This window comes from Pipistrellus kuhlii, unplaced genomic scaffold (assembly GCF_014108245.1).
Source record: "Pipistrellus kuhlii isolate mPipKuh1 unplaced genomic scaffold, mPipKuh1.p scaffold_m20_p_5, whole genome shotgun sequence".
NCBI classification, from domain to species: Eukaryota; Metazoa; Chordata; class Mammalia; order Chiroptera; family Vespertilionidae; genus Pipistrellus; species Pipistrellus kuhlii.
In genome coordinates, this window is record NW_023425551.1 from 60,625,649 (window position 1) to 60,652,819 (window position 27,171).

The 27,171-nt window shown below is 36.2% G+C and overlaps 1 protein-coding gene across 11 annotated transcripts in view; it reads right to left on the bottom strand.

Annotated features, from left to right (window-relative positions):
• Window positions 1–27,171, bottom strand: part of PHF3 (PHD finger protein 3) — an 88,793-nt gene that overhangs the window by 12,683 nt on the left and 48,939 nt on the right. For 5 of the 11 annotated variants that reach the window (XM_045573055.1, XM_045573056.1, XM_045573054.1 and 2 more), the window contains 8 exons: window positions 19,512–21,282; window positions 13,200–13,509; window positions 9,895–10,078; window positions 7,273–7,420; window positions 7,034–7,190; window positions 5,054–5,170; window positions 3,056–3,190; window positions 1,888–2,023 (listed from right to left, as the gene is read on the bottom strand). In XM_045573055.1, the coding sequence (XP_045429011.1) occupies window positions 1,888–2,023; window positions 3,056–3,190; window positions 5,054–5,170; window positions 7,034–7,190; window positions 7,273–7,420; window positions 9,895–10,078; window positions 13,200–13,509; window positions 19,512–21,282 (2,958 nt within the window). Of the gene's footprint in view, window positions 1–1,887; window positions 2,026–3,055; window positions 3,191–5,053; window positions 5,171–7,033; window positions 7,191–7,272; window positions 7,421–9,894; window positions 10,079–13,199; window positions 13,510–18,948; window positions 21,283–27,171 lie in introns of those variants that run through there. The other 6 variants (XM_045573061.1, XM_045573060.1, XM_045573059.1 and 3 more) reach the window with 4 other exon arrangements.

A 27,171-nucleotide genomic window follows, 5' to 3' on the forward strand; every position in this document is an offset into this window, starting at 1 on the left:
AATATTTTTACATCATGACCCATTAGTCACTACAGGGGTGTATGTACATGTACATATACCTTACAGATATGCGTGTATTTATGTCTGCATTTTTTCTTATATATAAACTAGAGGCCTGGTGCACACAATTATTGCATCAGGGATGGGGGGGGGGGGTCCTCCTCAGCTCAGCCTGCACCCGCTCCAATCGGAAATGCCCTCAGGGGATGTCCAACTGCAGGTCTAGGCAGGCAGTCAGCCATCCCTCCCCTCTTACAATCCTGGACCACTGGCACATAATTGCTCACCTACCTGCCCGCCAGGTCACCCCCAACTGCCCCCCCACGCTCCCCCTGATGACCTAGTCACCCCTTACTGCCCCCCGCCAGCTTAATCACCCCCAATTGCCCCCCATATCAGCCTGGTCGCCCCCAACAAGCCCCCCTGCTGGCCTGGTCACTCCCAACTGCCCCCTCTGCTGGCCTGGTCACCCCTCATGGACCCCCCACTGGCCTGATCATTCCACACAGCCTGCTTGATCAGTCGTTTGGTCATCCCTAGGGCTGGCCCTGGGCAGCTGGACAGCCAATATCAGAGGCTTGCCTGCGCCTCGGTCCAGCCCTGGGCAGCTGGGAGGCTGAGGAGACTGGGGGACTGACTCCTGGAGGTGGGCGCAGCCGTGCAGTGCGCATGCCGCCACAGCAAGGCTGAGGGAATTGGGCGCTGCCATCTTCTGGCTGTGGACGCCCCCACCTTTGAGAGCGTGGCAAGCAATAAGCATATTCCCTCTTTATGAGATAGGATACCTGCTTTTCCTTGAAATTCTAGTTGCTAGATTTTATTTCTACTCTTACGTCTGCAGTTTGAAAGCAATTGCTATAAGATACTATGAAATCTGATTTCTAAATATCTCTTCAAACATATCATGTGCCTTTCTCCTTGAATTCAAGTCAAGCTCATGCCATTCCTAGTAGAACGGTCTTTTCCGCTCTTTGCAGGCATAGTTCTCAACCTTCATGTCTCAGTGTAAATATCAATTTCTCAGCCAAACCTCTCCTAACAATGCAATCTAGACCAGGTCTTTCTGCTACCCAAATACATTCGTAACAACTGTACCTCTGTTAATTCATCACTGTCTTTTCCATTGAACTACAATTTCTCTTAAACACTGGATTAGCATCTGACTGTTTCACTATATTCCTTTCTTCCAGCAAAGTGCCAGGCAAGGAGTAAGAACTCAAATATTTATTAAATGAATGACCAAAAATACAAATATTAGAGAAGCCATAGCCAGTTTGGCTCAGCGGATAGTGTGTCAGTCTGAGGACTGCAGTGTCTGTCACAAGCTCAATCTGCAACAGGGCACTTGCAGGAAGCAAACCAATCAATGTCTCTCTCACATCGATGTTTCTCTCTGTGTCTCTCCTCCCCACTTCCATTCTCCCTTTAAAGAAAAAAAATCAATGGACACATATCCTCAGGTGAGGATTAGCAACAACAAAAAAAGAATACTAGAGAAAAAGGGTAATTTCTGACATTACATTTATTACATATAGTAATACAATATGAATATTATTTCACTCCTTCACTTACTAAATGACAGTACCATCACCACTGTCCACAATTTCTGAAGTCTATTGTAATGGTTAAATTTTAGTCATATGACACTGGATAGATAAGTTCAGATATTATATAATACAACTGATTCTAGACAGGAAAGTACACAATAATATTAAATCACATGCCAAGCCTGAAGAAGTCACACACAAAAAATGTGCCATTGCTCAAAGGGAGTAGGTAGGTGCTTTACCAATTATACTAGGAAAACAAAAAGCTACTTAAATTACAAATACAAGTAACCCCCTTTCCAAGTGAAAGCAACATTTTAGGAAGGAAAATTCCATTTACCTATGCAAATTTTGCAGTTAAGATCAAAAAGATGTTGTCTGTGTTGACTTGTGGTATCTGTAGACATAGAGTCAATCTCCTCCTTTTGTTTTTCAGATCCTTCAGTTTTCTCCAAAGACTTGTTACCTGCCGGTTCCTAACAAAAGTTAGAGCAAAATTAGTTTTAGCCTCAATTAACATCAACTTATATTTCATACTGGCATTTTTCTAAAATGAAACTGTTCCATTTACAGTTTGTTTTTAACTATTGTACTTTGTTAAATAACAAATGTTTAAATATTAACTGACGTAAACATTCCTTTCTTCAGGATGTCTAACAAGATTTCATATTATTTCCTCACTAATAATTAAAAATAAGAAGTTTCACCAGCTCTCAAAAAGCACTTACAGCAGGGTCTGATTTTGCTCAGTGGATAGAGCATTGGCCTGCAGACTGAAAGGTCCCGGGTTCAATTCCAGTCAAGGGCATATACCTTGGTTGTGGGCAAATCCCCAGTAGGGGATGTGCAAGAGGCAGCTGATCGATGGTTCTCTCTCATCGATGTTTCTAACTCTATACCTCTCTCTTCCTCTCTGTGAAAAATCAATAAAAGATATATTAAAAAAAAAAAAAAAAAAAAAAAAAAAAAAGCAGCAGCACTTACACACGTCAAGGCCTACTAAGAAATCCACTACACCATGAAGACCCCAGGAATAAACATTTTAACAATTGCTTAACAGCTGCCCATAATGTAGATAGTCTACACACTACATACAGAGAAAAGATACTTTAAACACTCCCAGAAATCCTTTAAACCAGAGAAAATAGACTACTTTTAAAAATATACATTTTTTGCTGAAACCGGTTTGGCTCAGTGGATAGAGCATCCGTCTGCGGACTGAAAGGTCCCAGGTTCGATTCCAGTCAAGGGCATGTACATTGGTTGCAGGCACATCCCCGATGGGGGGTGTGCAGGAGGCAACTGGTCGATGTTTCTCTCTCATCGACGTTTCTAGCTCTCTATCCCTCTCCCTTCCTCTCTGTGGAAAATCAATAAAATATATATTTTAATATATATGTATATACAGTTTTTAAGATTCTTCTACTTTAAGACCATTAGGCAAAGAAACCTCTTCTGGTTCTATATGCTTTGAGCACTATAAAACACAACATTTTTATTATCTTTACCTGCTGAATCTCCATGACTGCTTCCTGTTCTTTCATTGGAGCATCACTCTCAATTTCTATTTCACCCTTATGAGTTATTTTTGTGATTGGTCGTCTTTCCACTTCTCTCTGCTCTTTCTCAATCATCTCTATGGTCTAACAGAAAATATTTAAAAAAAAACCACAAAGCTCAGAAATAAAATAAAGTTTAACAAGAACTAGTAAAAGGTAGATGAGAATGGAAGAGGTTAAGAATGGGTAAAAGATGGGTCTGATTATTTAGCTCACCTTAGTTTAATACAAATCATCATTTAAAGAAATCAGGTACAAGACCTAAAGATAAAACAAGCTGGTCTTTACTACAGATGATACTTGCAGCCTAAGTTTCAAAGAAGAAAGGCGTGTGCATATTTTTGGGTTTTGGAGAATAAGAAGAGGAGATACTATTTTCAAAAAATAAAACAGCCCTGGTTGGCATGGCTCCATTGGCTGAGTGTTGTACCATGCACCGAGAGGTTGCCAGTTAGGTTGCTGATTAGGTTGTTGGTTTGATTCCTGGTCAGGGCATGTGACCAGGTTAGGAGTTTGATCCCCAGGAGGGGGTATGCAGGAAGCAGCCAGCTGATTGTTCTCTCTCATTGATGCGTGTGTCTCTCTCTCTCTCCCTCTCCTTTCCTCTCTCATTAAAATAAAAATAAAAAAAAATAAGTAAAAGAACAGGAGAAATTATACAGTCTGAAAGTAAAGAAATACTTGAAAAAGTATAATATATCAAATCAAGGCCTTGGGTACTTCAAAATAGATTTGGCAGAAGATCTACTTGGAAGCTTAATACCTAAGATGCAGATAAATATTATGAAGAATCAGGTAAATTATGTAGTTAATATGAATTATAAGTAACCAGAACTTCTAGAATAAAGGGCTAATATTCTGAGACCACTGTAATAAAATAGTGGATGATGGGCTACCTCATTCCTCAAGTCACATACATACTTAAATCTTTAAAGGTACTTTAAGTTCACAACCTTCAACTAAAAACTCTTACCATCAGTGACTTTTAGAATTTTTTAATTTTAAAAATTTAATATGATGCACATATTGTATCTGTTACATAACATTCCAGTTAGTGCTACTTAATTAAATACACAACATTTCTGTGAATACACTAAGACATAGCAATTCAGGTCAATTTTATCAGTAAATTTGTTAGAGGAAAAACATTTTTCAAAGCTTTTGGCATTTGAAACTTCAAGTGAATTATGAACCTACAAAATTTTCATTCTGGCCGAAACCGGTTTGGCTCAGTGGTAGAGCGTCAGTCTGCAGCCTGAGGAGTCCCAGGTTCGATTCCGGTCAAGGGCATGTACTTTGGTTGCGGGCACATCCCCGGTAGGGGATGTGCAAGAGGCAGCTGGTCGATGTTTCTCTCTCATCGACGTTTCTAACTCTCTCTCTCCCTCTCCCTCCCTCTCTGTAAAAAAATCAATAAAATATATATTTTTTTAAATTTTCATTCTGAATTAAATCCGGATCTACAAATTGCCAATATTCATAATACAGGGCTTCTGAAAGTCAAGATGTGACTAAGATAAGATGCACCAATTTTTCCCACCATCTGATTTACAAATTATATAACAAAACACAAAGTATTTATGGTAACCTAAAAACTTAAAATGAAAAAAAGCAGAGATCAAGAAAAATAAAAGATAGCATTTAAGAACAAGGATAAACAACTAGAAGCCTTAAAAAATATAGACTTTGACGAAACCGGTTTGGCTCAGTGGATAGAGCATCGGCCTGTGGACTGAAGGGTCCCGGGTTTGATTCCGGTCAAGGCATGTACCTTGGTTGCGGGCACATCCCCAGTAGGGGGTGTGCAAGAGGCAGCTGATTGATAATTCTCTCTCATCAATGTTTCTAGCTCTCTGTCCCTCTCTCTTCCTCTCTGTGAAAAATAAATAAAATATATTAAAAAATAGACTTTAATATAATCAAACACATATTCATGAGTAATCTTACATGTCTGTTTTCTCTTCGTCTCCAAGCAGCTAACTCTTTCGAAGCTAGTTCTTCTGGACTCATTCTTATAAGATGATCAGGGGTTACTTCTCCTTTCAGTACTTTTTTAAATAATATCTAAAAGTATTTAAAAATGGGAAAGGGAGAAATACATTTTCAGAAGGAAAAAAAAAAAAGGCTATCCAAAAACTTGTAATAAATAAGATGCAATTTTGAAAACTGACTTATAATTGTTTTATAATTTACATATTGCCTACCACAAGACTAAATAACAGCCTTGTACTGTAGCTTAGGAGCTTATCTAAGGCAGCAAAATACACATCTCACAAAAAGCAACACATGATGCTGGAAACATTACAACATCTATCCCAAAGCTGTATTATGTATTCCTAAGAACATATTGTCATAACAAAGTAATTTATAAAAGACCTTTACTAAATTTGATGTCTTTCATATTTTTAAGATTGCATATGTTTAAATCTTAATAGGCCTGGAGGAATTCCAGAGGGAAGAACCAACTGCAAGAAAGAAACCTATAAGAAATAATTTCTTATCGAAGAAAAACTTCCAGATTACACAATTCAAAAAGTAGCCAAGAACCTGTTTGGCTCAGTGGGTAGAGCATCGGCCTGCGGACTGGGGGGTCCTGGGTTCGATTCCAGTCAAGGGCATGTACTTTGGTTGTGGGCACATCCCTGGTGGGGGGTGTGCAGGAGGCAGCTGATCGATGTTTCTCTCTCATCGATATTTTTGGCTCTCTATCCCTCTCCCTTCCTCTCTGTAAAAAAAATCAATAAAGTATATTAAAAAAAAAATAATAGATCCCCTAGACCCGTGGTCGACAAACTGCAGCTCGCGAGCCACAATGCAGCTCCGCTCTTTGGCCCCTTGAGTGTGGCTCTTCCACAAAATACCATGGCATGGGCGAGTGTATTTTGAAGAAGTGGCGTTAGAAGAAATTTTTTAAATTTGGCTCTCAAAAGAAATTTCAATAATTGTACTGTTGATATTTGGCTCTGCTGACTAAGGAGTGTGCCGACCACTGCTCTAGACCATAACGTAAGATTCTGCACTGTAGAATTCTCTTAAGTAGCAGTTAGAATATTTCAAGAAAATACTTAAATCACATACTACAGCAAATATAGGTATGCAGACTGACTAATTGCTATCATTTAAGTGAAAGCTTTGTCAAATTTAACCAAATATGCAAGGCATTTGCATCTACACACACACAACTTTTAAATTCCAAACCACAAACAAGAAATCCCAGGAAAAGTTAAGGTTTCATTGTGAATGTTTACGCCACTGCTAAAAGATATTTAGAACTAAAGTCATATTTAATGTAATAAAAATGTCTTAAAATAGTTTTTTTAATCTAAATGCAATTTATTTTAAAGAATGCAGTTATTTTTCAATTTAAATCAGAAGTATTAAATAGTATTGTCAATTTTAGATTAATCATTTTTTAAGAATACATATGAATTCTTAACAAATTGGATTGAACAAGGAATAAAGAAAATTCACATAAATCAGATGACAGATTTAGTATTTTATATTTTAATAAGCTCATTTTATAATACTAGTCACCACTAAGCAGAATTCAATCCAGAAGCAAAAGACTATTAAAATTCTCTGGTCTCTCGCCGGCACCGGTTTGGCTCAATGGACAGAGCAACGGCTTGGGTACTGAAGGGTCCCGGGTTCGATTCCAGTCAAGGGCATGTACCTTGGTCGCAGGCATATCCCCAGTAGGGGATGTGCAAGAGGCAGCTGATCAATGACTCTCTCTCATCAATGTTTCTAACTCTCTATCTCTCCCTTCCTCTCTGTACAAAATCAATAAAATGTATTAAAAAAAAAAAAATTTCCCTGGTCTCACTTCAAGAAATTATAGATCTATTGTATTACAATCTTAAATCTTTATGCATTCAGTAAAGTAGGAAGCATAAGTATCTATGAACATGAACAAAACACACTTACATTGTTTTTAGGATCTTTCAGATTGAACATCAAACTTCTATATTTGTTCTTATATTTAGCATCTGTGTCCCGAAAAAAAGAGAAAAGCTCTTTTTCAATTTTTGTGGCAACTTTTGCTGCCTTTTCCTCTGGTACCTTCAAATTTGAATCTGTAAGTCTTAAAATTAGAACAATTCAATTATTTTTCAAATATGAGAAGCATGTATTATTCAATCTCCCACAACAGTAATGTGTGTTACCTTTTCATCAGGATGTCTTTGAGAGAGTGTCTGACACTCTGTCGGATCTGATCTGCAGAGGGCTTGGCAGCTGGGGCAGCAGGAGGATGCACATTAGGTGATCCTTTTTCAATCTTCTTCTTTTTTACCTCTTGCTTCTCATGAGCACCTAATTTAAATAAATATCATATCAAAACACATTACTTTGTTTTTAAAAACATTTTTATTTTTAATACAAGGGTATATTTATAAACAAAATAAACTGATTTAAAATGACTACTTATTTCTAACTGCTCCATATTTAAATATTCTTGACATTCTAAACCTATGTATTGTGACAGATGTTAATTAGACTTACTGTGGTGATCATTCATAATATACAGAAATATTAAATCATTATGCTGTACAGCTAACACTATATAATGCTGTGCCAGTTATACCTCAGCTTTAAAAAAATTCTAATTAAAATCAATTTTAATTAGAAATTAAGTGACTAACACGTGGCCCTAAAGCTTAAAAAAACAAATATCCTCTTTTCCATTTTAAATAATGGCTTTTAAAGCTAGTTACTTTTCACATATATGTATTAACTTTTTTAAAAACTATTTAGAAAATGTGGCTGAACTTATTAAATGAGCGAATAATTTAATGATCTTTCTACCACCACAAAATTCACAAATCTCCTCTGGTTTTAAAACAAATGTACTTGATTGATGTTGTAATTTGAATGCTCAGCTTTTCAAATGACTTCCCAATCCACCATTACTAATTCGTGTGCATCTCCAAAAAATGTCTTACATTCCACTGCTCTGACCTCCTATTACACCAACTTATTTATTCTAAAGTCTCCTTCCTCATTCTTAAACTATCATTTTTATCATCTATGCCCTCACTTTCCCACAAAACCAACTTTGATTAAATAGTCCAACGCTATTACTGCTCCTTAGCATACTTAATGCCTTTATTCTCTCTCCTTTAAACTTCTGCATTGGCAAAATCACAACACCAGTGAAAACCAACTTCTATCCTTCACCGGAATAACCTACAAACAGCTGAAGATACCTGGAAAAAAAATAAATTAATAAGCTCTGGTGTGGACAGGTCTCACTTTAAATGTATAAGCCACAAATCTTAAGTTGATAACTCAATCTGTTGCCTTAATCCTATAAAATTTTCTCAGAAAATTTCCTCTCTACTTTGAAAACATCTATTTTACACTGTTCTCCTCTCTTTTCAAACCAACAATCCCGTTCCTCAACTTCAACCTCATTTGGTTTTCTCACTTCATATTTTTACTGAGAAAACAGAAAAATGTCAGCTATCACATCTTCCCATCACTAAATCAACTTGTATCTGTCCTATCACATACAATCTTCCTTTTCTATGTAACCCTTCAACGTGAATCCCAACCCCTCATCTCATGGATTTTTTTAACCTCATCTATCACATAATATCTCCTATATCACCAAATTCTCTCTCTCTATGGGATCATTGCCATTAATGCTATAAACCTATATCTCCTTAAAAAAAAAAAAAAAAAAAAAAAAAAAAAAAAAAAAAAAAAAAAAAAAAAAAAAGCCGAAACCGGTTTTGCTCAGTGGATAGAGCGTCGGTTTTCGGACTGAAGGATCCCAGGTTCGATTCCGGTCAAGGACATGTACCTTGGTTGCAGGCACATCCCTGGTGGGGGGTGTGCAGGAGGCAGCTGGTCGGTGTTTCTCTCTCATCGAGGTTTCGGGCTCTCTATCCCTCCCCCTTTCTCTCTGTAAAAAATCAATAAAATATATATATTTTTAAAAACTCCTGGGGCAGGCTATAAGAGGTCAATGGGACAAAAGGGGACACATGTAATACTTTCAACAATAATGCTTTTTTTAAATAAGTAAAAATAAAAAATAAGGAAGTGCTAGATCCCACATCCACTTCCAGTTACCACACCATTTCTGTTCCCTTACACAGCAAAATTCCTTGAAAGAGTTATCTATAATCACCACCTTGTTCCTCACTTTCCATTCTTCCATAAGCCACTACAATTGGCTTTTGTTCCCATTGCTCCATCAAAATCATTCTAAATCAAGGTCACCAAGAATTTCTATTTCACTAAACCACATACTTAATCTGTGTTAATCTTATTAAATGTCCACACCAGACAGCATTTGACATGGTTGATTATTTCTTCCAAGCCACCAAGGTCTCTTACTGGTCCTCTTATCTTACTGGGCCAATTGTCTCTTTTTCCCAACTTCTAAAAATGTAGATGTTCTCCAAGGACTTTGCTTCTGGAGAGCCTCTATTGAACTCTGTATATATCTAAGTTTGGACTTTAAATTACTATACACTGATAAATACTGTGATTCTCTATCCTATCATTCTATCTTTTCTTCAAAGTGTCTAAATTCTGTTAAATAGCATACCATTTTCTTATCTGTCTTCTCCCATTGGTATTTAAGTGCCATGAGGGAAGGTGCTGTATTTTAAATTCATTAGTACTTTCCCAGAATTTAAAATCATCATTTTTAATTTCAAATAAGATTTATCACAAAAACATTAAAATATTAAAATTTCCCTGAATATTTTAACTGATAGTGTATGAAATGAAATATAAATACATTAGTATGTAATAATTTTTACTAATCTCACTACCTGGTTTTGAAGTTTTTTCTCCTGTGCAAATAACAGTTGTGGAATCTTTTGGTATTTTTTCACTTTTTTCTTCTGAGGATCTCCGAGGTAAAACTGGTTGCCCCATCTTTCGAAGAGGAGTTAGCTGCCATTTTTTCATTTCACTATCTCTACAGTCTGATGAGTTTTTACCTTCTCCAGATTCCTGGGGGGGAAAAAAAAAAAGGTATTTAATTCACTAGAATTAAAACTTCTACACCAACTTTAAATATAAAGCAAGCCTCAAGAGATATATATGAAAAAAATGAAACCTTATTAGTATTACAACCTATAACAATAGCAAACATTTTCTATTCTTTGTCCCAGTTAACTGTTTAAAGGGTTTTTTTAAAGATGCACAAAAAAATAAATTAATAGCAAAAAGCAGAATCACCGTTCCATTCAAAACCCATAAGCAACTGTTTTCTACAGAACACATACTAGACTATTTAGTTCTTTTATATAAAAGAGAACTAAAAAATAGAGACCACATTACCAATACCAATATTAAAGAGAAAATTAGAGATATAAGTTAAGAGTTCCCTTAGTTGACTGTGGATATGTGAAAAGGAGGGGAAAATTATAGAGAAACTACAATATAAATCTATATCTATATTTTTCACTATTTTCTAAAACAAATCAAGTTCTAATCATCTATAATAAGTGTATCGGTTATGTTCTCAGTGTACCAATTGTGGCAATTTTAACTCCCGTAAGGTAGAACAAACCTTCAGGAAACCTGCAACTCTTATATAACCCAGAAAGAACTGGTAGTAAAACTGGCATTCTGAGAACCCTGGGAGAAATCAGTCACATCACACTAGTGTTTAAAAAATGGGGAAGCCTGGCCTGCACGGCTCAGTGGTTGAGCGTCAACCTGTCAACCAGGAGGTCACAGTTCAATTGGTCAGGGAATATCCCATTTGTGGACTTGGTCCCAGTGTGTGTGAGGGGCATGCAGGAGGCAATCGATTGATGATTCTCTCTCATCATTGATGTTTTATCCTCTATCTCTCCTCTCCCTCTCCCTTCTTCTCTGAAATAAAATAAAAAATATTAAGTAAAAAAGATGGAGAACACTGTATATAGACATAGAGTACATACAAAAACTGATTTTCTCCAGACTAGGAACCTTCTAATTTTATTTATTTACTTTCTACCTCCCCAATTAGATTTACGTAAGAGCAGGAACATATTTCAGTCAGTGCTATAAACCCAAGTCTGATATCAGGCTTGGCATACAATAGAAACTCAAATGGTTCGACATAAAAATCTAGGGGTAACAAGTGGTTTTTAAAGAACAGATTTTATAAACTAAAAGCAGGCAAGATTCAATGGCTCATCGAAAAGGAAGCGATTATCACTTGGATAGAACATGCATTTACAAAATCAGACTAGGTCTTTTTCCAGAAAGAGGGTGTTTCTCAAAACATTTACAATGTTAGTGTTTTTTTAAATGTCATTTTATAATAGACAAGATGGAGACAACTCAGCTAAATGAAAAAACAATGAGCCATATTTCTAAATGGCCAAAAAATTGTACCCAAGAAGTGATGAGTAATAGTTAATGATAAAAGAAGTTTTCCAAAAGTGTGTTATAAATTCTTCTCAATGGAGCTTTCAGTTCTGTATCATCAATTACTTTGGTTCTAATCAGATCAACAGATAAAGAAACAACATATATCAGAAGGACATAATTTGATTCTCAAAAAGTCTTGACAGACAGAAAACAGTGGATACATGGATTTAGCAAACTGGAACTTAATCCAGATTTGTTATATAAGGAGTGTCTGAAAGAACTGAGTTTATAAGTAATAGAAAATTTGGAGAAAACATGCTCATGCTCTTAAATTGAATGGCTGGACTAAAAGATTTCCAAGATTCCTTTCAACTCTACAATTCATGTTCATTGTCTTTTGGGTTATTATACTTAACTCTCCCATGTACATTTGTTGCCACTATGTTTCCTCCCTAGCACTATCTATAAGAATAACTAATTAGAAAAATAAACAAGTAGACAAAGGTAGACAAAGAAAATTTAATCAGATAATGTGCTGTGTCCTTTATACATTGCTCCAATAACTGATTAAATATCTTTAAATATCTATTTACAAAATACTTTTAGAAGATATTAAAAATATAAAAATGAGGGGAAATTGACAACTTTTTTAAAGAGTCCACATTTAAAAAAGAAAAATTATGAGGTGAGGGTTCCAAGCAAATACTAGGACAAAGGTAAAACAAATTAAGATTACTTTTCCTTACAGAGAAAAAAAAAAACACAAAAAAACTCATCCATTTGAAAATAATGCCAAAAGTAGTTTAAGGATTAATAGACATTTACAGACTGAAAAACTTTTTTAAATTTTTTATATTGATTTCAGAAAGGAAGGGAGATAGAAACATCAATGATGAGAGAAAATCCTTGATCAGCTGCCTCCTGCATGCCCCACATTGGGGATCAAGCCCAAAACCTGGGTATGTGCCTCAACCAGGAATCAAACCGTGACCTCTGGATTCTTAGGTCAATGCTCAACTACTGAGCCTGCCAGCTGGGCTGAAAAGCTTTGTAAAGAAATTTTATCAGTAAGCACAATTTACAGTTAATACCACAAGATCGATCGATCTCTGTATCTCTCTCCCTCTCTCTCTCTCCCTTTCTCTCTCTCTTTCTCTCTCTCTCTCTCTCTCACACACACACACACACACACACGGAAAATCCAAGTACCAGAGATTAGAAATAGCAAAAATAAATAAAATTTGTATCCTATATAATAAAGAGCTAATATGCAAATGGTCCTCACTCCCTAGCCCCCTCGCGCCAGGCCAGAGACATGAGGCAGTGCCCTCCCCCAACCCAGGGGATCTGAGGCTGCACCCCCTGCACTGCAGGGCTTAATGGGGATGGTGCTAGCCGAGTCTGGGTCTCACATGATTTTGAGGCGTGCGCAGGTAGGCGGGGACTTGACTCTGGGTTCCGTGGCACACCCCAGACTCTGACAGGAGGGAAATTTTCATATACATTTTACTAATTTTCTTTCATCTCTGACACTTCTATTATAGAGAAAGGGCAAATAGCAATAGTAAAATATTTTCTCCAATTCCCTTTTAATGTGCATGAATTTCACGCACTGGGCCACTAGTATTAAATAAAAATCCATCCACTCTTATAGAAAAATAAGTTTGAAAATGTACACTAGAATAAAACCTAAGGAGAAATTTTAAATTCTAATGATCAGCTTATACAAATTTCTTAAGATAACAAAAGAATGCATCAGCAAGCTCACCCGTTTTAAAATTTTGACCTTGTGCTTCACTGTATCATCTGTACATTTGGTTTTGTCATTTGTTGATGTGTGCTTTGATAATCCAAGCTTTTCACAGTCCATTGTTTTATCTTCAGTATGGACTTCAACTTTAGCTTGGTTTTCCAAAATATCTGGATCTGTTACTTCAGTCTTTTTATCTTCTTCAGCACAACACTTCACACACACATATTCTTTGTCTTCCTCTCCCATTTGCTGTGCTTGAGAAAGACTTAACCCAACACAGTCACCATGAAACCAGTCATCACATCTTCCACAGCCCACCATAAACCTGGAAGGAAAAAAAAATACTTTGATACATTTTCTTAAAAATCAATGTCAAAAAGCCTACATTTTCAAAATTTTAACTTTTTTTTTTTTTTTGCATGTTTTCTATCTTTAACCCATTCTATCAGTTCAACATGGAGCAAATTTTCAAAAAGAATATTCAATGAAAATGAAACTTTTCTCCTCTGGTAAGAGAAAATACTGAAAACAAACAAACAAACAAAACCCTCTAAAGTAAATGGGAACTGACAAGTATAGAATAAGATCTGTGATTTGATCATAATCCATCAAAGTTACATTGAACAAAAACCTTTTGTCAAACATAAAATTAGAGAATAATTATCCAATGGGTAATTTTAAGTGACAAAAAAGCAGAAAACAAAAATGCAACTCAAAAACTAACATGATGAAGTATCTCAAATTGTTTATTAACCATCTTAACTATGTAACTATTTTTTATTTTTTTTTTAGCTCAAAACATTGCGGTTCGGGGTATGACATTGATTTTGCTAAAAAAAATAAAAATTAAAAAAAATTAAAAAATCCTATGTACTTTTGAGTGTGGACTTCCTTAATTCTGACCAAATACTTCACCTAGTAAACTTTTTACAAAATAAAGATCAATATTGTATGTTAATGTTAAAAAAGGCTTTTTAAAAAAATTTCTAAGCAACGTCCTTATAAAAGTTTTCCCTTTCCTATACTTTATCTAAGAAATAACTCCACTAACCTATGAAAATGTCCAGGGACATGAGATTTATGACTCTAAAATGGCAAATCAGCAATTTGAGGGAGAAATTACATACTTTACAAACTACTGTTAGGAAAACTATAAAACTCAATCATGTTTAGCATTTTCATTTTTCAGGTTAGTAACTCATGCTATATTTGGAAAATTAAGATAGAATAATTCAGGTCTATTCTTTAATGAGTTAAAGTCTTTGTATTGATTTTGGTAGTAATAGTGTTACCTCATGTCAAGTTTTTTGGTTTTTTTTTCAAAACTCCTTTTAAAAAACTGTGGTCCAATAGGAAGATATTAAAGGTAAAGCGGTTACATGGCCAACTCTCCCCTAAATACACCAGAGGTCCTTTTTTAATATTGGAAGTATAAAAATAATAGGTTCATTCTTTACATGGTATCCTGAAAAAAGTTATCCCAAATATCTCATTCCTCAATAGCAGGACTCTTGTTTTGTGTCTATTGTAAAGCAAGCTACTGCTGTGCATGAACGAAAGATTTCAAGTCTGTAATTCACCATTCTTTACCCTATCTGGTAATGCCTGTGATGGCTTTATAAGTCATCATTTCCCCAATGATCATTTAAGAGGAAAAAGCAAAAACTCTGTGCCTTATGTAAAAACAAAACTAGAATGTCTGGATTCATAACCCTATTGTGTAAACTTTTAAACAATGCAGTTAGTTTGCAATATAGAAATTGTTTGTGTGGGGAGATTTTTGATGGGTCCATGTTTCAATTACAAGAACTTGCAGCCACCAGAAAAATACAGGTGCTTAGAAGTTCTACTTCACATTGCAGCCGGAAGAGCTACTATTTCTTGAAAGCAATGTCTTTGAAATATTAAAGGAAAGCTAATATTGATTTCCCTTTATTTCCATTGTTATTAGAGCTATGAATTCAAGTCTGAATACTTTCAGTAAAGCACTGCCTAAATGCCTAGATTAAAACCAGTTCTAGTGTAGATTCACAAAGACATATATTTCCTTCCCTTTTTTGTATTATTTTCATTGGGGGGGGGGGGTGCGGAGGATGAGTATAGATCACACAGCTAACAGTGTTACTCTCCCGTTTTCTGCTGTCCTTGATATGGTTACTAATAGGTAAAAAATCACTTAAAAGACTACACCCTGGACCCTGGCCAGCTTTGCTCAATGGTTAGAGTATTGGTCCTTGGACTGAAGGGTCATAGGCTTTATCCCAAACCCCATTTGGGGTGCATGTGGGAGGCAACCAGTCGATGTACCTCACATTGATGTTTCTTTCTCTCCCTCCCTCCCTCTACTCTCTAAAAACCCTGGGGGAAAATATCCTTCAGTGAGGATATAACATCCAGGTTAACTCTTTCACTAAAATCAAATGTGTGTGTGTGCGTGTGTGCGTGTGTAGCTTAGCTCTGGATTAAATGGACCAGTCAGCATATATCAATTGAAGAGTCTGGAAATATTTTTCTATGATAGGTTCATACACAAAGTTTTAAATAAAATTTTAAAAAACTAAGATCTACAATAGGATAATTAGTAATTTAATATTCTAATCTTTTTGGCATAAGCCAAAATATATTCTTAGAAAATTTTCAAGTTTTTTCAAAGTAAGCCACAGAGGTAAGACTAAACTCCTGTTCTTAACAAATTCATGTAATTCACTGACAATGTAATTGTTACAAGATGGGCCTTCAGTTAAGTGACAAATCTAGACATTTCTGTGAATATATATATATATTCTTTTCTAAAAAAGTTCAGTCCACATAAACTATAAGTCTATGTTTTTGTCACTAACAACCTAATCTGCAGAGAAAAATACTTTTCAAACAAAGTCTTGGGGGGGGGGGGCAATCATTTATTCTAGGCAAAAATTTCCTTCTCAGAATAAAAGGTTGCTTAGATTATAAAGCTTTGAATCCATTCAGCTAAAATTTCAGATTTCATCCAATAAGCTAATCTTCTATAACTGAACAAGAAATTGTAATATAAAGATGCAAATGTCTTCAGGACAACTACAAGGTAGAAAAGACTAGATTTGTTCCTTCTTAAACATTAACTGGCTTATGTTTAAAAGTAGTTCAAGCCAAAACCGGTTTGGCTCAGTGGATAGAGCGTTGGCCTACTGACTGAAAGGTCACAGGTTTGATTCCTGTCAAGGGTATGTACCTTGGTTGCAGGCACATTCCCAGTGGGGAGTGTGCAGGAGGCAGCTGATCGATGTTTCTCTCTCATTGATGTTTCTATCTATCCCTATGTTTTAAAAAAATATAAAAAATAAAAGTTCAAAAGTGACATTTTTTTAAAAATAATAAACAATGTGTATGCCTTTGTTAGAAAACTACAAAACCCAATCATGCTGTGCTTGAGAAAGGCTTAACCTGACACAATCAGCGTGTTAGTGCTTCATTTTACCCCATTCCCCAAATCTTCAAGAAAACAGAATCTAAAATATGAACAAATGAAAAGACAGGCCAGCCCTGGCCGATCCGGCTCAATGGATCGAGTGTCTGCCTGTGGACTGAAGGATCCTGGGTTCGATTCCAGTTAAGAGCACGTGCCCGGGTTGCGGGCTCGATCCCCAGTGTGGAGTGGAGCATGCAGGAGGCAGCCGATCAATGATTCTCTCACCACTGATGTTTCTACCTGTCTTTCCCTCTCCTTTCCTCTCTGAAATTAATAAAAATATTTAAAAAAAAGAAAAGAAAAAGAAAAACCAGGCCAGCATGATGTGTCTATTGTTAAGAGTCAATACTTACTGTCTGTAGGACATGTATACAAGCTGCTTATGGTCAAATATTACATTTAGCCATATCATGAACAAATTTATTTAAAAACGTAATTTCCACTGGAACACATCCAAGAAGCTAACCTCTATTGGAATAGATGTAAAATGCTGAAGACTTATTAAAATAGTCTTTACAAAAGCAAAGCTGTCTTAAGTGCTAGAAAATGTCATATTAGCAAATAACTTTCAATTCAATGGGCTAATGCATTTAATGAAAAAAGGTAGATGAAAATTATTTCCAGATATGCCCTTCCTAATGAATTCAGTCTTATGCATGAATTAAAGAAAATTACATGCTGCATGACTGGAACATTGAGTAACCTCAATAAATATAAGCACAATGTGTCAACATAGTGAAGGTTAGTTAATATGTAAAGAAAAAAACCAATCATTTATTTAGGGTTCTTTATTCACAAAATTGAAGTAATGTGTAATGGCTCTTCCAAAGCTGACTGTTTCCAATGTTGTTATTCATATAAACTACATAGGATTAACTCAAATCCCTGTACTGTCATTTTCCAGACTGAAGCAAAGAAATTCTAGGTCTTAGAATAGAGCCAAAAGGCAGCACTCGATAAAAATAAAATAAAATAAATAAATAAATAAATAAAAATAAAGTGGGACTTAATCTTCACTTTAGGAAAATAACTATTGATGTTGATCAAGTGACAGTCATCATTTAAAAGCCTGAGCAAACTACTAAGGACCGATCATCAGAATAGAACTTTATCTGCAAAGAAAGTTACATAATAACACCTTTAACCTGGCTTCCAACTGTAGGCCAAAGTTTAATTTTAGAAACTCATTCACTCTAAGACTCCTAATTCCATTCCTCTGATAACATGTCACTGGGATAGTTTAGATGATTCTGTAAGAAAGACAAAGGGGCTGGCATAAAAGAGCACTTATATGTACCATCCGGCCCCCAATTCTCTTAGACCTAAAAATTCAGCAGGCCCACTTTAGAATATTTGAATACGGTGTTTTAAGTTTAAAAAAAAAAAAAAAAAAAAAGCATAAAGATATAAGTGAGGGCAAATGTAACACTACATTCAAATAAGTCACAACTTTTAAAAGCTGAAATATGTTATAAAGTAACCATTCACACCAAAAATAGGCCACAGGCTGAATCAACAATGAAGATAAACTTGAATTATTTTTTACAGGAATAGCCTCAAACTACCCACACACTTTCCCCAATCACATTTTCCCACACTAAAATAATGTACAACACATTTTACTGAACAGTCCTCCCCTAAATAGTTTCACTTATGTAATCTGATAGTGCTGTGAAAGTCTTAACATTTACTTTCATGAGTAAGGAGAACATTACAATGTGTAAGTTATAATGTTCTTTTATCATTATTAATGTTGATAGAAGTCCCAACAGCAATCTGAACACTTGAACAGGATTAAAATCTTGTAGCTGCAATATCCACTTCACTTCTTGTTTTCCTTTCTTAAAAACAAGCAAATAAAATAGATGGACCTCGCCGAAATAGGTTTGGCTCAGTGGATAGAGAGTTGGCCTGTGGACTGAGGGGTCCCGGGTTCAATTCTGGTCAAGGGCATGTACCTTGGTTGCGGGCACATCCCCAGTGGGGATTGTGCAGGAGGCAGCTGATCGATGTTTCTCTCTCATCACTGTTTCTAACTCTCTGTCCCTCTCTCTTCCTTTCTGTGGAAAATCGACAAAATATATTTAAATATATATAGAGAGAGAGGGAGAGAGAGAGGCTAGGATGGGGGATGGAGGAGTGCGGGGGTGTGCCATAAAACTATAAAACACAGAATCCCAAGGAAGCAATGCCAAAGGACAGTGTTAAAATCATTTCTTAAAAGATCAGAATTCACAAGAAACCTCCAAATCACTAAAAATTTCCAAAAAAGAAATAAATGTTTTCACTCCATTCCATGATACATATAAAATTCACCTGTGTAATATAAGTTGTTTTAGCTATCAAGTTTCACTCCAACTCTAAGTTTGATAGTTATGAAGTAGTTGTAGTAAGTTAGTGTGCTTCATTTAACCCCCTCCCCAAATCTTCAAAAGAAAAATAGAACTTCCACTATGACCTTCACACTTTATTACTAATCCTTCTCAAGCCAAATAAAATATATACAGACCCAAGGCAGTATAACCATTTTCTGATTAACAGAAAAGTTTTTTTGCTCCATATGTAAAGACTAAATTACACCAACTGGTTACAATGACAAAACATCTCCACATATACCACGCTATAGGTACTTTTTAAAATATGCTAGAATAATATATTTGTAAATTCAGTGGCTCCATCTTTCTATAACTTATCCAGGATTGATGAGGGGGTTTTTTTGTTCCTGCAAAAGTCTTTGATGTTAATTTCTTTCTATTAAAATGTTCCCACTAATCCCACACTAAAAAAGGAATGTCTGTTCAATGTACACATCACACACACAAACACACACACACACACACACACACACACACTCACGCACACACACACACCACACACACCTGTTGCCATGGGGTTTTTTGCAAAACCCACACTGCTTGCTGGGAGTCCACATATATTTGTTTTCAAATGAAGAGCCATGATCTGAGCCTTCTTTTTTTATGGTAGCTATGTTATCTGGAATGAACAATGGTGGCTCATCCAAAGAAAAACTTTTGCTGCTTCTTCTTTGACGGGGTTGTAAGTTCTTCTCAGGTTTTTTTTGTTTCAGTTTATCCTCCTCCTTAAAATGCTCTGCACCGCCTGCATGTTCAAGCTCTTCCTTCGCATGACTATTGGTTTTTACTGCTGGAGCCAGCTGCTGGGGCTTGTGGCACTGCTTCTGGCAGGAATGTAATAAATGTCCAGTTTGTGCAGGATGATGAGGTTCTTTAGAGCAACCAGGCTGACCATGAGGCTTATCACTCAACCAATGTGTTACAGGTTTGGAAATCTGTACTAAATTTTGATCTTGAGTTTTTTTCGAATTGGAATGAGCTTGATTTTTCACAGACTTAACCCCAGAATTGCAACTCTGAATCTTTGAATCCTTATCAACTTGTTTTTTTCTCACTTTGACTGGCCTATGAGAATTTTGCTGAGATTCTAATTCATCGGCATTTCGTTTCACACTTTTGACACTAGCTTTAGTTTTGTTGTGCATTAATTCATGCTTCCCTGCAACAATTTTTTTCAGAGTATCTGTGCTCGTGTTTTGCTTAGAGTGAATTACAGGTTTTGTGTGTTTGGATTTTATGTTTTTTGATTCTAAGGAAGAAACACTATTTGATGGGCTGTTTCTGACATCCTGAAGGGTTGCTGTTTCATGAGACTCCATTTCAATACTTTCAACAATATGCAACTGTTTTAAATTTTGGTCAGGCACATCACAAATAGCATTTTCTACATTACACTCTGGTTCAAAAGTATTAGTATCAACCACCTCATCAAAGTTTGGTTTGTCAAATTCAGTGCTCTCCAACTGTTTATGATTAGACTCTATGTCTTTACAATAACCCAATGGTTCTAGTTCATTTCTATGAAGAGAGTTCTTAGCTTGATCAAATTCCCTGGTATTCTTTAATTCCAAATGGCATTCATTTACTTCACCCACAGTGCTAGACAAACCTACAAGGTTCTTTTCGGTCTTATTTGGATTTGCATCACCACAGAAAGCAGCAGAGGATTCTGGTTCCTCAACAATTTGGTCACCTTCATGGGATAATTTGATCATTTCCTTTGATTCTTGTTCAACTTTTCCCTTTGCACTCATTTCTTCTACCATAGTCTCATCCACTTTATCTGAAATAGAATCATTCTTTTCATGTTCTTCTTTATCTGAAAATGTAAACAATGGACTAATAGTCTTGATTTTACATTCAACCAGAGGTTCATTTTTCTTTTCTTCAATACTATCACAAGTCTCTGAAAGGAGTGGACAATTTAATTCATGAGATGGCACATTTGCTTTATCTTGTTTATTACACTTCTGCTTAGAATCTAATCCAACTTCATCCTTCATTTCAAGACAAGATGACACTGAAGAGTGACTTGAAGGTACTGATTCTTCCGATACTTCAGTTTGTTCAAGTTGCCGACTGCTCCTTCTGCTCTCTTTATGATACTCAGATTTCGGTGATGTACAAGCTTCTTCTTTTGTCTGACACCTTTCTGGTTGTTTCCCCCCTGTTTTAGGGGCAGACACAGTCTTCACAGGTGCTTTTTTTGTGCTATTTAAAGGTGCTGCATTTGAACGCTTGGCAATAGTGCTTTGTCGCAAACTTCTTACTTGTTCTATCACAAGGGAAAAAAATAAAAATAACTTAGCTATTTCGCCATGTATTTTTATTTCAATACAACTTAAATATACACTTCTTTATTCTGAGCTACAAAATGTATATTTCAATGAAAATGTCCTGAACAGTTACTCATAATGGTGATTTTAGATATATACATATATATGTTAAATTTTATATTTTTCAAAGTTCTATAAATTCTGGCAGGGTGGAAAACCTCTAAAATGTAGGCTATTATACCTTATTACAAAACAAATGTTTTCATCTTTTTCTTTTTTAATATATTTTTATTTATTTCAGAGAGGAAGGGAGAGGGAGAGAGACATAGAAACATCAATGATGAGAATCATTGATTGGCTGCCTCCTGCCCACCCCCTTACTAGTGATCGAGCCTGCAACCCGGGCATGTGCCCCTGATTGGAATTGAACCCAGGACCTTTCAGTCCACAGGCCAACACTATATCCACTAAGCCCGTGGTCGGCAAACTCATTAGTCAACAGAGCCAAATATCAACAGTACAACCATTGAAATTTCTTTTGAGAGCCGAAAACCGACTTCTGCGCATGGGCCACGGAGTTTCAATCACACTGTACATGTGCACCCACATGTGGTATTTTGTGGAAGAACCACACTCAAGGAGCCAAAGAGCTGCATGTGGCTCTTGAGCCCCCGTTTTCCGACCACTGCACTAAGCCAAAGAAGCTAGCGTTCTTTTTCTTTTTTTAATCAAGTCTCTTTTCGATAAGAAACAAGTTGGGCCAAAACCGGTTTGGCTCAATGGATAGAGCGTCGGAAAGGTCCCGGGTTCGATTCCAGTCAAGGGCATGTACCTTGGTTGCGGGCATATCCCCAGTAGGGTTGTGCAAGAGGCAGCTGATCGATGACTCTCTCTCATCGATGTTTCTAACTCTCTATGTCTCTCCCTTCAAATATATTAAAAAAGAAAAGAAAAGAAACAAGTTGGGGAGGGTAATGAAAGGGGGGGGGTAAGAACACATGGGTAAGAACACATAGGTAATAACTTAATCAATAAAGGGGGGGAAAAAGAAATTAGCTGAAAGTAAAATAAATAAAAAGCATCATTTACATCAATACCCATCCTAAAACAAGACTGTCATACCATTTTAAACAGTACATATTTTAAATATATAAAACCCAAACAAAAATTCAAGTACCAATAAAATGAACTAAGCCACCTATTACAAACAAGCTCTGTGTTTCAAAGCACAACCTCAAAAGAACTCTAATTTCTTTTGAATGCGCTTCACTTATATCACCATTTTAGTATCCAAACTATTTCTAAAAGAGGAAATAAAGTATACACTAGAGTAGGGGTGTCGAACTCAATCAGAGAAGGGGCCAAAATCTAAAATCCAGCCTAAATCGTGGGCCGAATGGTTTACTGAACAGTCATAAACTGTCATTGTGATGGAAACGCAGCGGAGTGCAGTGATGACAGCGCGGTGCGGGCCACATTGCAAGGCCTGGCGGGACGGATTTGGCCCGCGGGCCTTGTGTTTGACACATGTGCACTAGAGTATCACATCAATAGAAAAATTACAATGAAAAACACTTAAACCAAGAAAATGTATCATAAAAAAGAGTATGAAAATAATTTAATAAACTTTCTCACCTTTAACAAATTCTAATTTTAAAAAAAATCTAGCCGGGACCGATTTGGCTCAGTGGATAGAGCGTTGGCCTGCGGACTGAAAGGTCTCAGGTTTGATTCCAGGCAAGGGCATGTACCTTGGTTGCGGGCACATCCCCAGCAGGGGGTGTGCAAGAGGCAGATGATCAATGATTCTCTCTCGTCGATTTTTCTAACTCTCTATCCCACATGTGTCAAACACAAGGCCCGCGGGCCAAATCCGTCCCGCCAGGCCTTGCAATGTGGCCCGCACCGCGCTGTCATCACTGCACTCCGCTGCGTTTCCATCACAATGACAGTTTATGACTGTTCAGTAAACCATTCGGCCCGCGATTTAGGCTGGATTTTAGATTTTGGCCCCTTCTCTGATTGAGTTCGACACCCCTACTCTATCCCTCTCTCTTCCTCTCTGTGAAAAAAATCAATAAAATATATTTTTTTAAATCTATTAATTTTCCTCCTTTCCCTATCTGTATATTTTATCCAGAGGAAGGAGAAACACAAAGTGTGAGAAAATAAGAAAAAGAAAGCTAAGTAATGCACTAAGTTAAAAAGAAAAACAACCCACAAACTAAATAAAATCAAAAACTATTTCCAAATCTATGCATATACAATACTTCTGAATCAATTCTGTATAACTATACACTACTGATTTTTTTAATTCCCTTTCCTTTCAATGCAAAATCCTACTATGCACCAATATTTAGAACACTTTCCTAATTTGTCATTCATCACTAAACTGTGAGACTCTTAAAAAGTATAAATGTCCCCATCTGTCTATAGCAATCCTATGTGAGAGCATGCCCTTCCACTCTCAAGTGCCCCAGCTTAGACAAGAAATTATATGGTCACCAAATCTATAATATTTGAACATTAGGTTAAGTACTCAGTAAGTTTTTTCTTAGTGGATTATGAACTGTTTATCACATGTTCAACTATATTACACTGTTAAATAACTAAATTTTAAAAAAGACATATCTTATTGATTTTTTACAGAGAGAGGAAGGTAGAATAGAGTCAGAAACATCAATGAGAGAGAAACATCAATCAGTTGCCTCCTACATACCCCTTACTGGGGATGTACCCGCAAACAAGGTATTTGCCCTTGACTGGAATCGAACCTGGGCCCCTCAGTCTCAGGCCGAAGCTCTACCCACTGAGCCAAACTGGTCAGGGCAATAACTAAAATTTTAATGGCTGATTATTAGTATTAAGATAATTTATAAAGTTTTAAAGACAGCTTTTAATAATTTACAGCTCTATTTTATTCACCTGCCCTGACATAAATAAATGAAGAATGTTTAATATCCATTACCTAAGTGGTTTCTAAAAATAAATTAATAGCATATTTAACTCAGGAGGTATTCAGATTAAAAAAAAATATTGGCCCTAGCTGGTTTGGTTCAGTGGATAGAGCGAACTGAGTGGACTGAAGAGTCTGGTTTTTATTCTGGTCAAGGGCACATGCCCAGGTTGCAGGCTCGATCCCCAGTAGGGGGTACCAGAGGCAGCCAATCAATGATTCTCTCTCATCACTGATGATTCTCCCTCTGTCTTCCTCTCAGAAATCAATAAAAAAATATATTTTTTAAAAAAATGGTTTTGTGCCGAAACACTCAGGGGATAGAGCGTCAGCCTGCGGACTGAAAGGTCCCATGTTCGATTCCGGTCAAGGGCATGTATCTTGGTTACGGGCTAATCTCCAGGCGGGGCTGTGTAAGAGGCAGCTGATCGATGATTCTCACTGGTGTTTCTAACTCTCTATCCCTCTCTCTTTCTCTCTGTAAAAAATCAATAAAAATATATTTCTTTTAAAAAATGGTTTTGCAATAGTAATTGATTTGTTGAGCAAAGGATAAAAAGTCCCTTTTTCTCCTCTAAATATCAACTGCCTTAGTTTGAAGCCTCACTATATAGGACAATAATATGCATTGTCTATAATATGCATTCTATTTTTTTCATTTCTCAAAGTCACAAGTATATACCAAATAACTGATTTAAAATATAAATTGAGAAAAAGTTGACAATGTAAATATATGCACCTAAGTCAATCCACTTTTCAAAACTCCACTAACGCTATAAAAAGCCAAATATCTAAAAGGAAAGAACAGAAGAGAAAACTGACAGCTTTGGAAGTCAAACAAGGGATGATCAAGAAGCTACTGATGGTGTGCTCAGTGGTAAAGCATCAACCTATGAACCTGGAGGTCACGGTTTGAATCCCAGTCATGTCACATGCCCGGGTTATGGGCTCCATCCCAGTTGGGGGCATGCAGGAGGCAGCTGATCAATGATTCTCATCATTGATTTCTCTATCTCTTTCCCACTCACTTCCACTATGAAACCAATAAAAGTATGTTTTTAAAAAAAGAACTGCCCTTAGCTGGTTTGTCTCGGTGGCTAGAGCATCGGCCTATCTTGAAGGGTGCCAGGTTGAATTTCAATCAGGTGTGCATGCCCAGGTTGCACACTCAATCCCCAGTAGTGAGTGTGAAGGAAGCCAATCAAACGATTCTCATCATTGATGTTTCTCTCTCTCTCCTTCTTCCTTCCTCTCTAAAAATCAATTAAAAAATTAAATTAAATTAAATTAAAAAAATAAAAACCTCAACTCTAAAAAATAAAAAAGGAACGAATGAACTGAAAAATCCAAAATAAGACCAACACTAAAATTTGACAGTGCTGGCAAAAACCAATACCATTAACCTGTTAACCGAGCGGGACCTATAAATATGTCAAACGTAAACAATATCGGGAACAGGTAGGACGTATGAATACATCCTTGAAATATATGTTGCACCCTGAGAGGGACGGTATATATTTTTTGTAATCTTTATAATTGTTTGTAAAATTCATAATTTTTTAATTCAACGTTTCCATTTTTTTGTTGGTATTCTTTTCTATTTGTTTGTAATTTTGTATTTTCCTTTGTGCTTTATATATAAATAAATGAAAAAATATATATTTCATTTATTTTAATTAAGTATAAATAAAAAATAATAATAATATAAAATTACGTCCACTGGGCGTGACGTACTGACACGTCCTAGTGAAAAGAGTATGCACCCATTGTACATTGCATAATTAAAAAGGGAACTCCCGGTTAACAGGTTAACACCTCAAAAGGCTTAGGAATTGGTGACCTCAGAGATTCTAATGTGGGGGATGAAGGAAGGTGGTTAAAATTAGGATGAGTAGGAAAGCTATTAAAGAAGTCGTTAGATCCCTAGCTTCCTCTCCCAGACTCCCATCTTGTTTAGGCAACTCCCCTTCCCTGGTCCTACTCCAAGACTGAAAGATTTATTCTGTGCAGAGTGTAAAACAGAGTTTCTAGGCTAAGGAACATCAGTCACAGATAAGAGTTGAAGAGTTAAGTACACTGAAATTTGTAAGATTAAGTGAATGTATATATACAGAAGTGTGATACATCCCAGTCAATTTCTCTCAAGAGCTCCCATAATATATAAGTAATCTAATGAGCCTAAGGGGAATAACCTAAATTCTGACATCAGAATTTCTAAAAAACACACACACACACACACACACACACACACACAGGCAGATCACCATACAGCAATGCTCAGAGTTATTAACAAAACCCAATCTCCACATTAAAAGGTTCCATACAATTTTAGTTCCCTACTCCTAAGCATGAGCAAACAATCAAGGATCAGACAACTCTCTATCATGAAAGACTGAAGGAAAAAAATGAACTATAACTAAAAAAAAAGACAAACTTTTTAAAACACCATAAATAAAACAAGATAAAGCATACATAAAACAAGACTAAAATGCTACAGAAAGACTATTCCCAAAGTAAAAAAAATAAATAAATAAAATAAAAAAGAACATTCACAATTATAAATGCAAATCTTAATGGAAAAGTCAGAGGACAAATATGAGAAAATTTCAGCAAATAGAGGAAAAAGAGACTGAGGTGGAAAGTAGAAGTAGGCAAGATGAAGAAAATGGAAAGCCTAGTCCCTGCTACCTAACACTTTAGAATAATAGAAGTTCCAGAAAGCAAGAGCAGAGAAATGAAGAAGGGAATTACCAATGAAACGATTCAAGAAATGTTCCCAGAATTGAATAATAACAGTTTCAGACTAAAAGGACTTACCAAGCTCAATATATAAAACATACCTACACCAAGATGCACCAATATCAGAAATATTAAAGCACTAGAGCTGATGAGGAAGAAATTCCACTAAGTTCCAGAAGAAAAGTAGCTAACA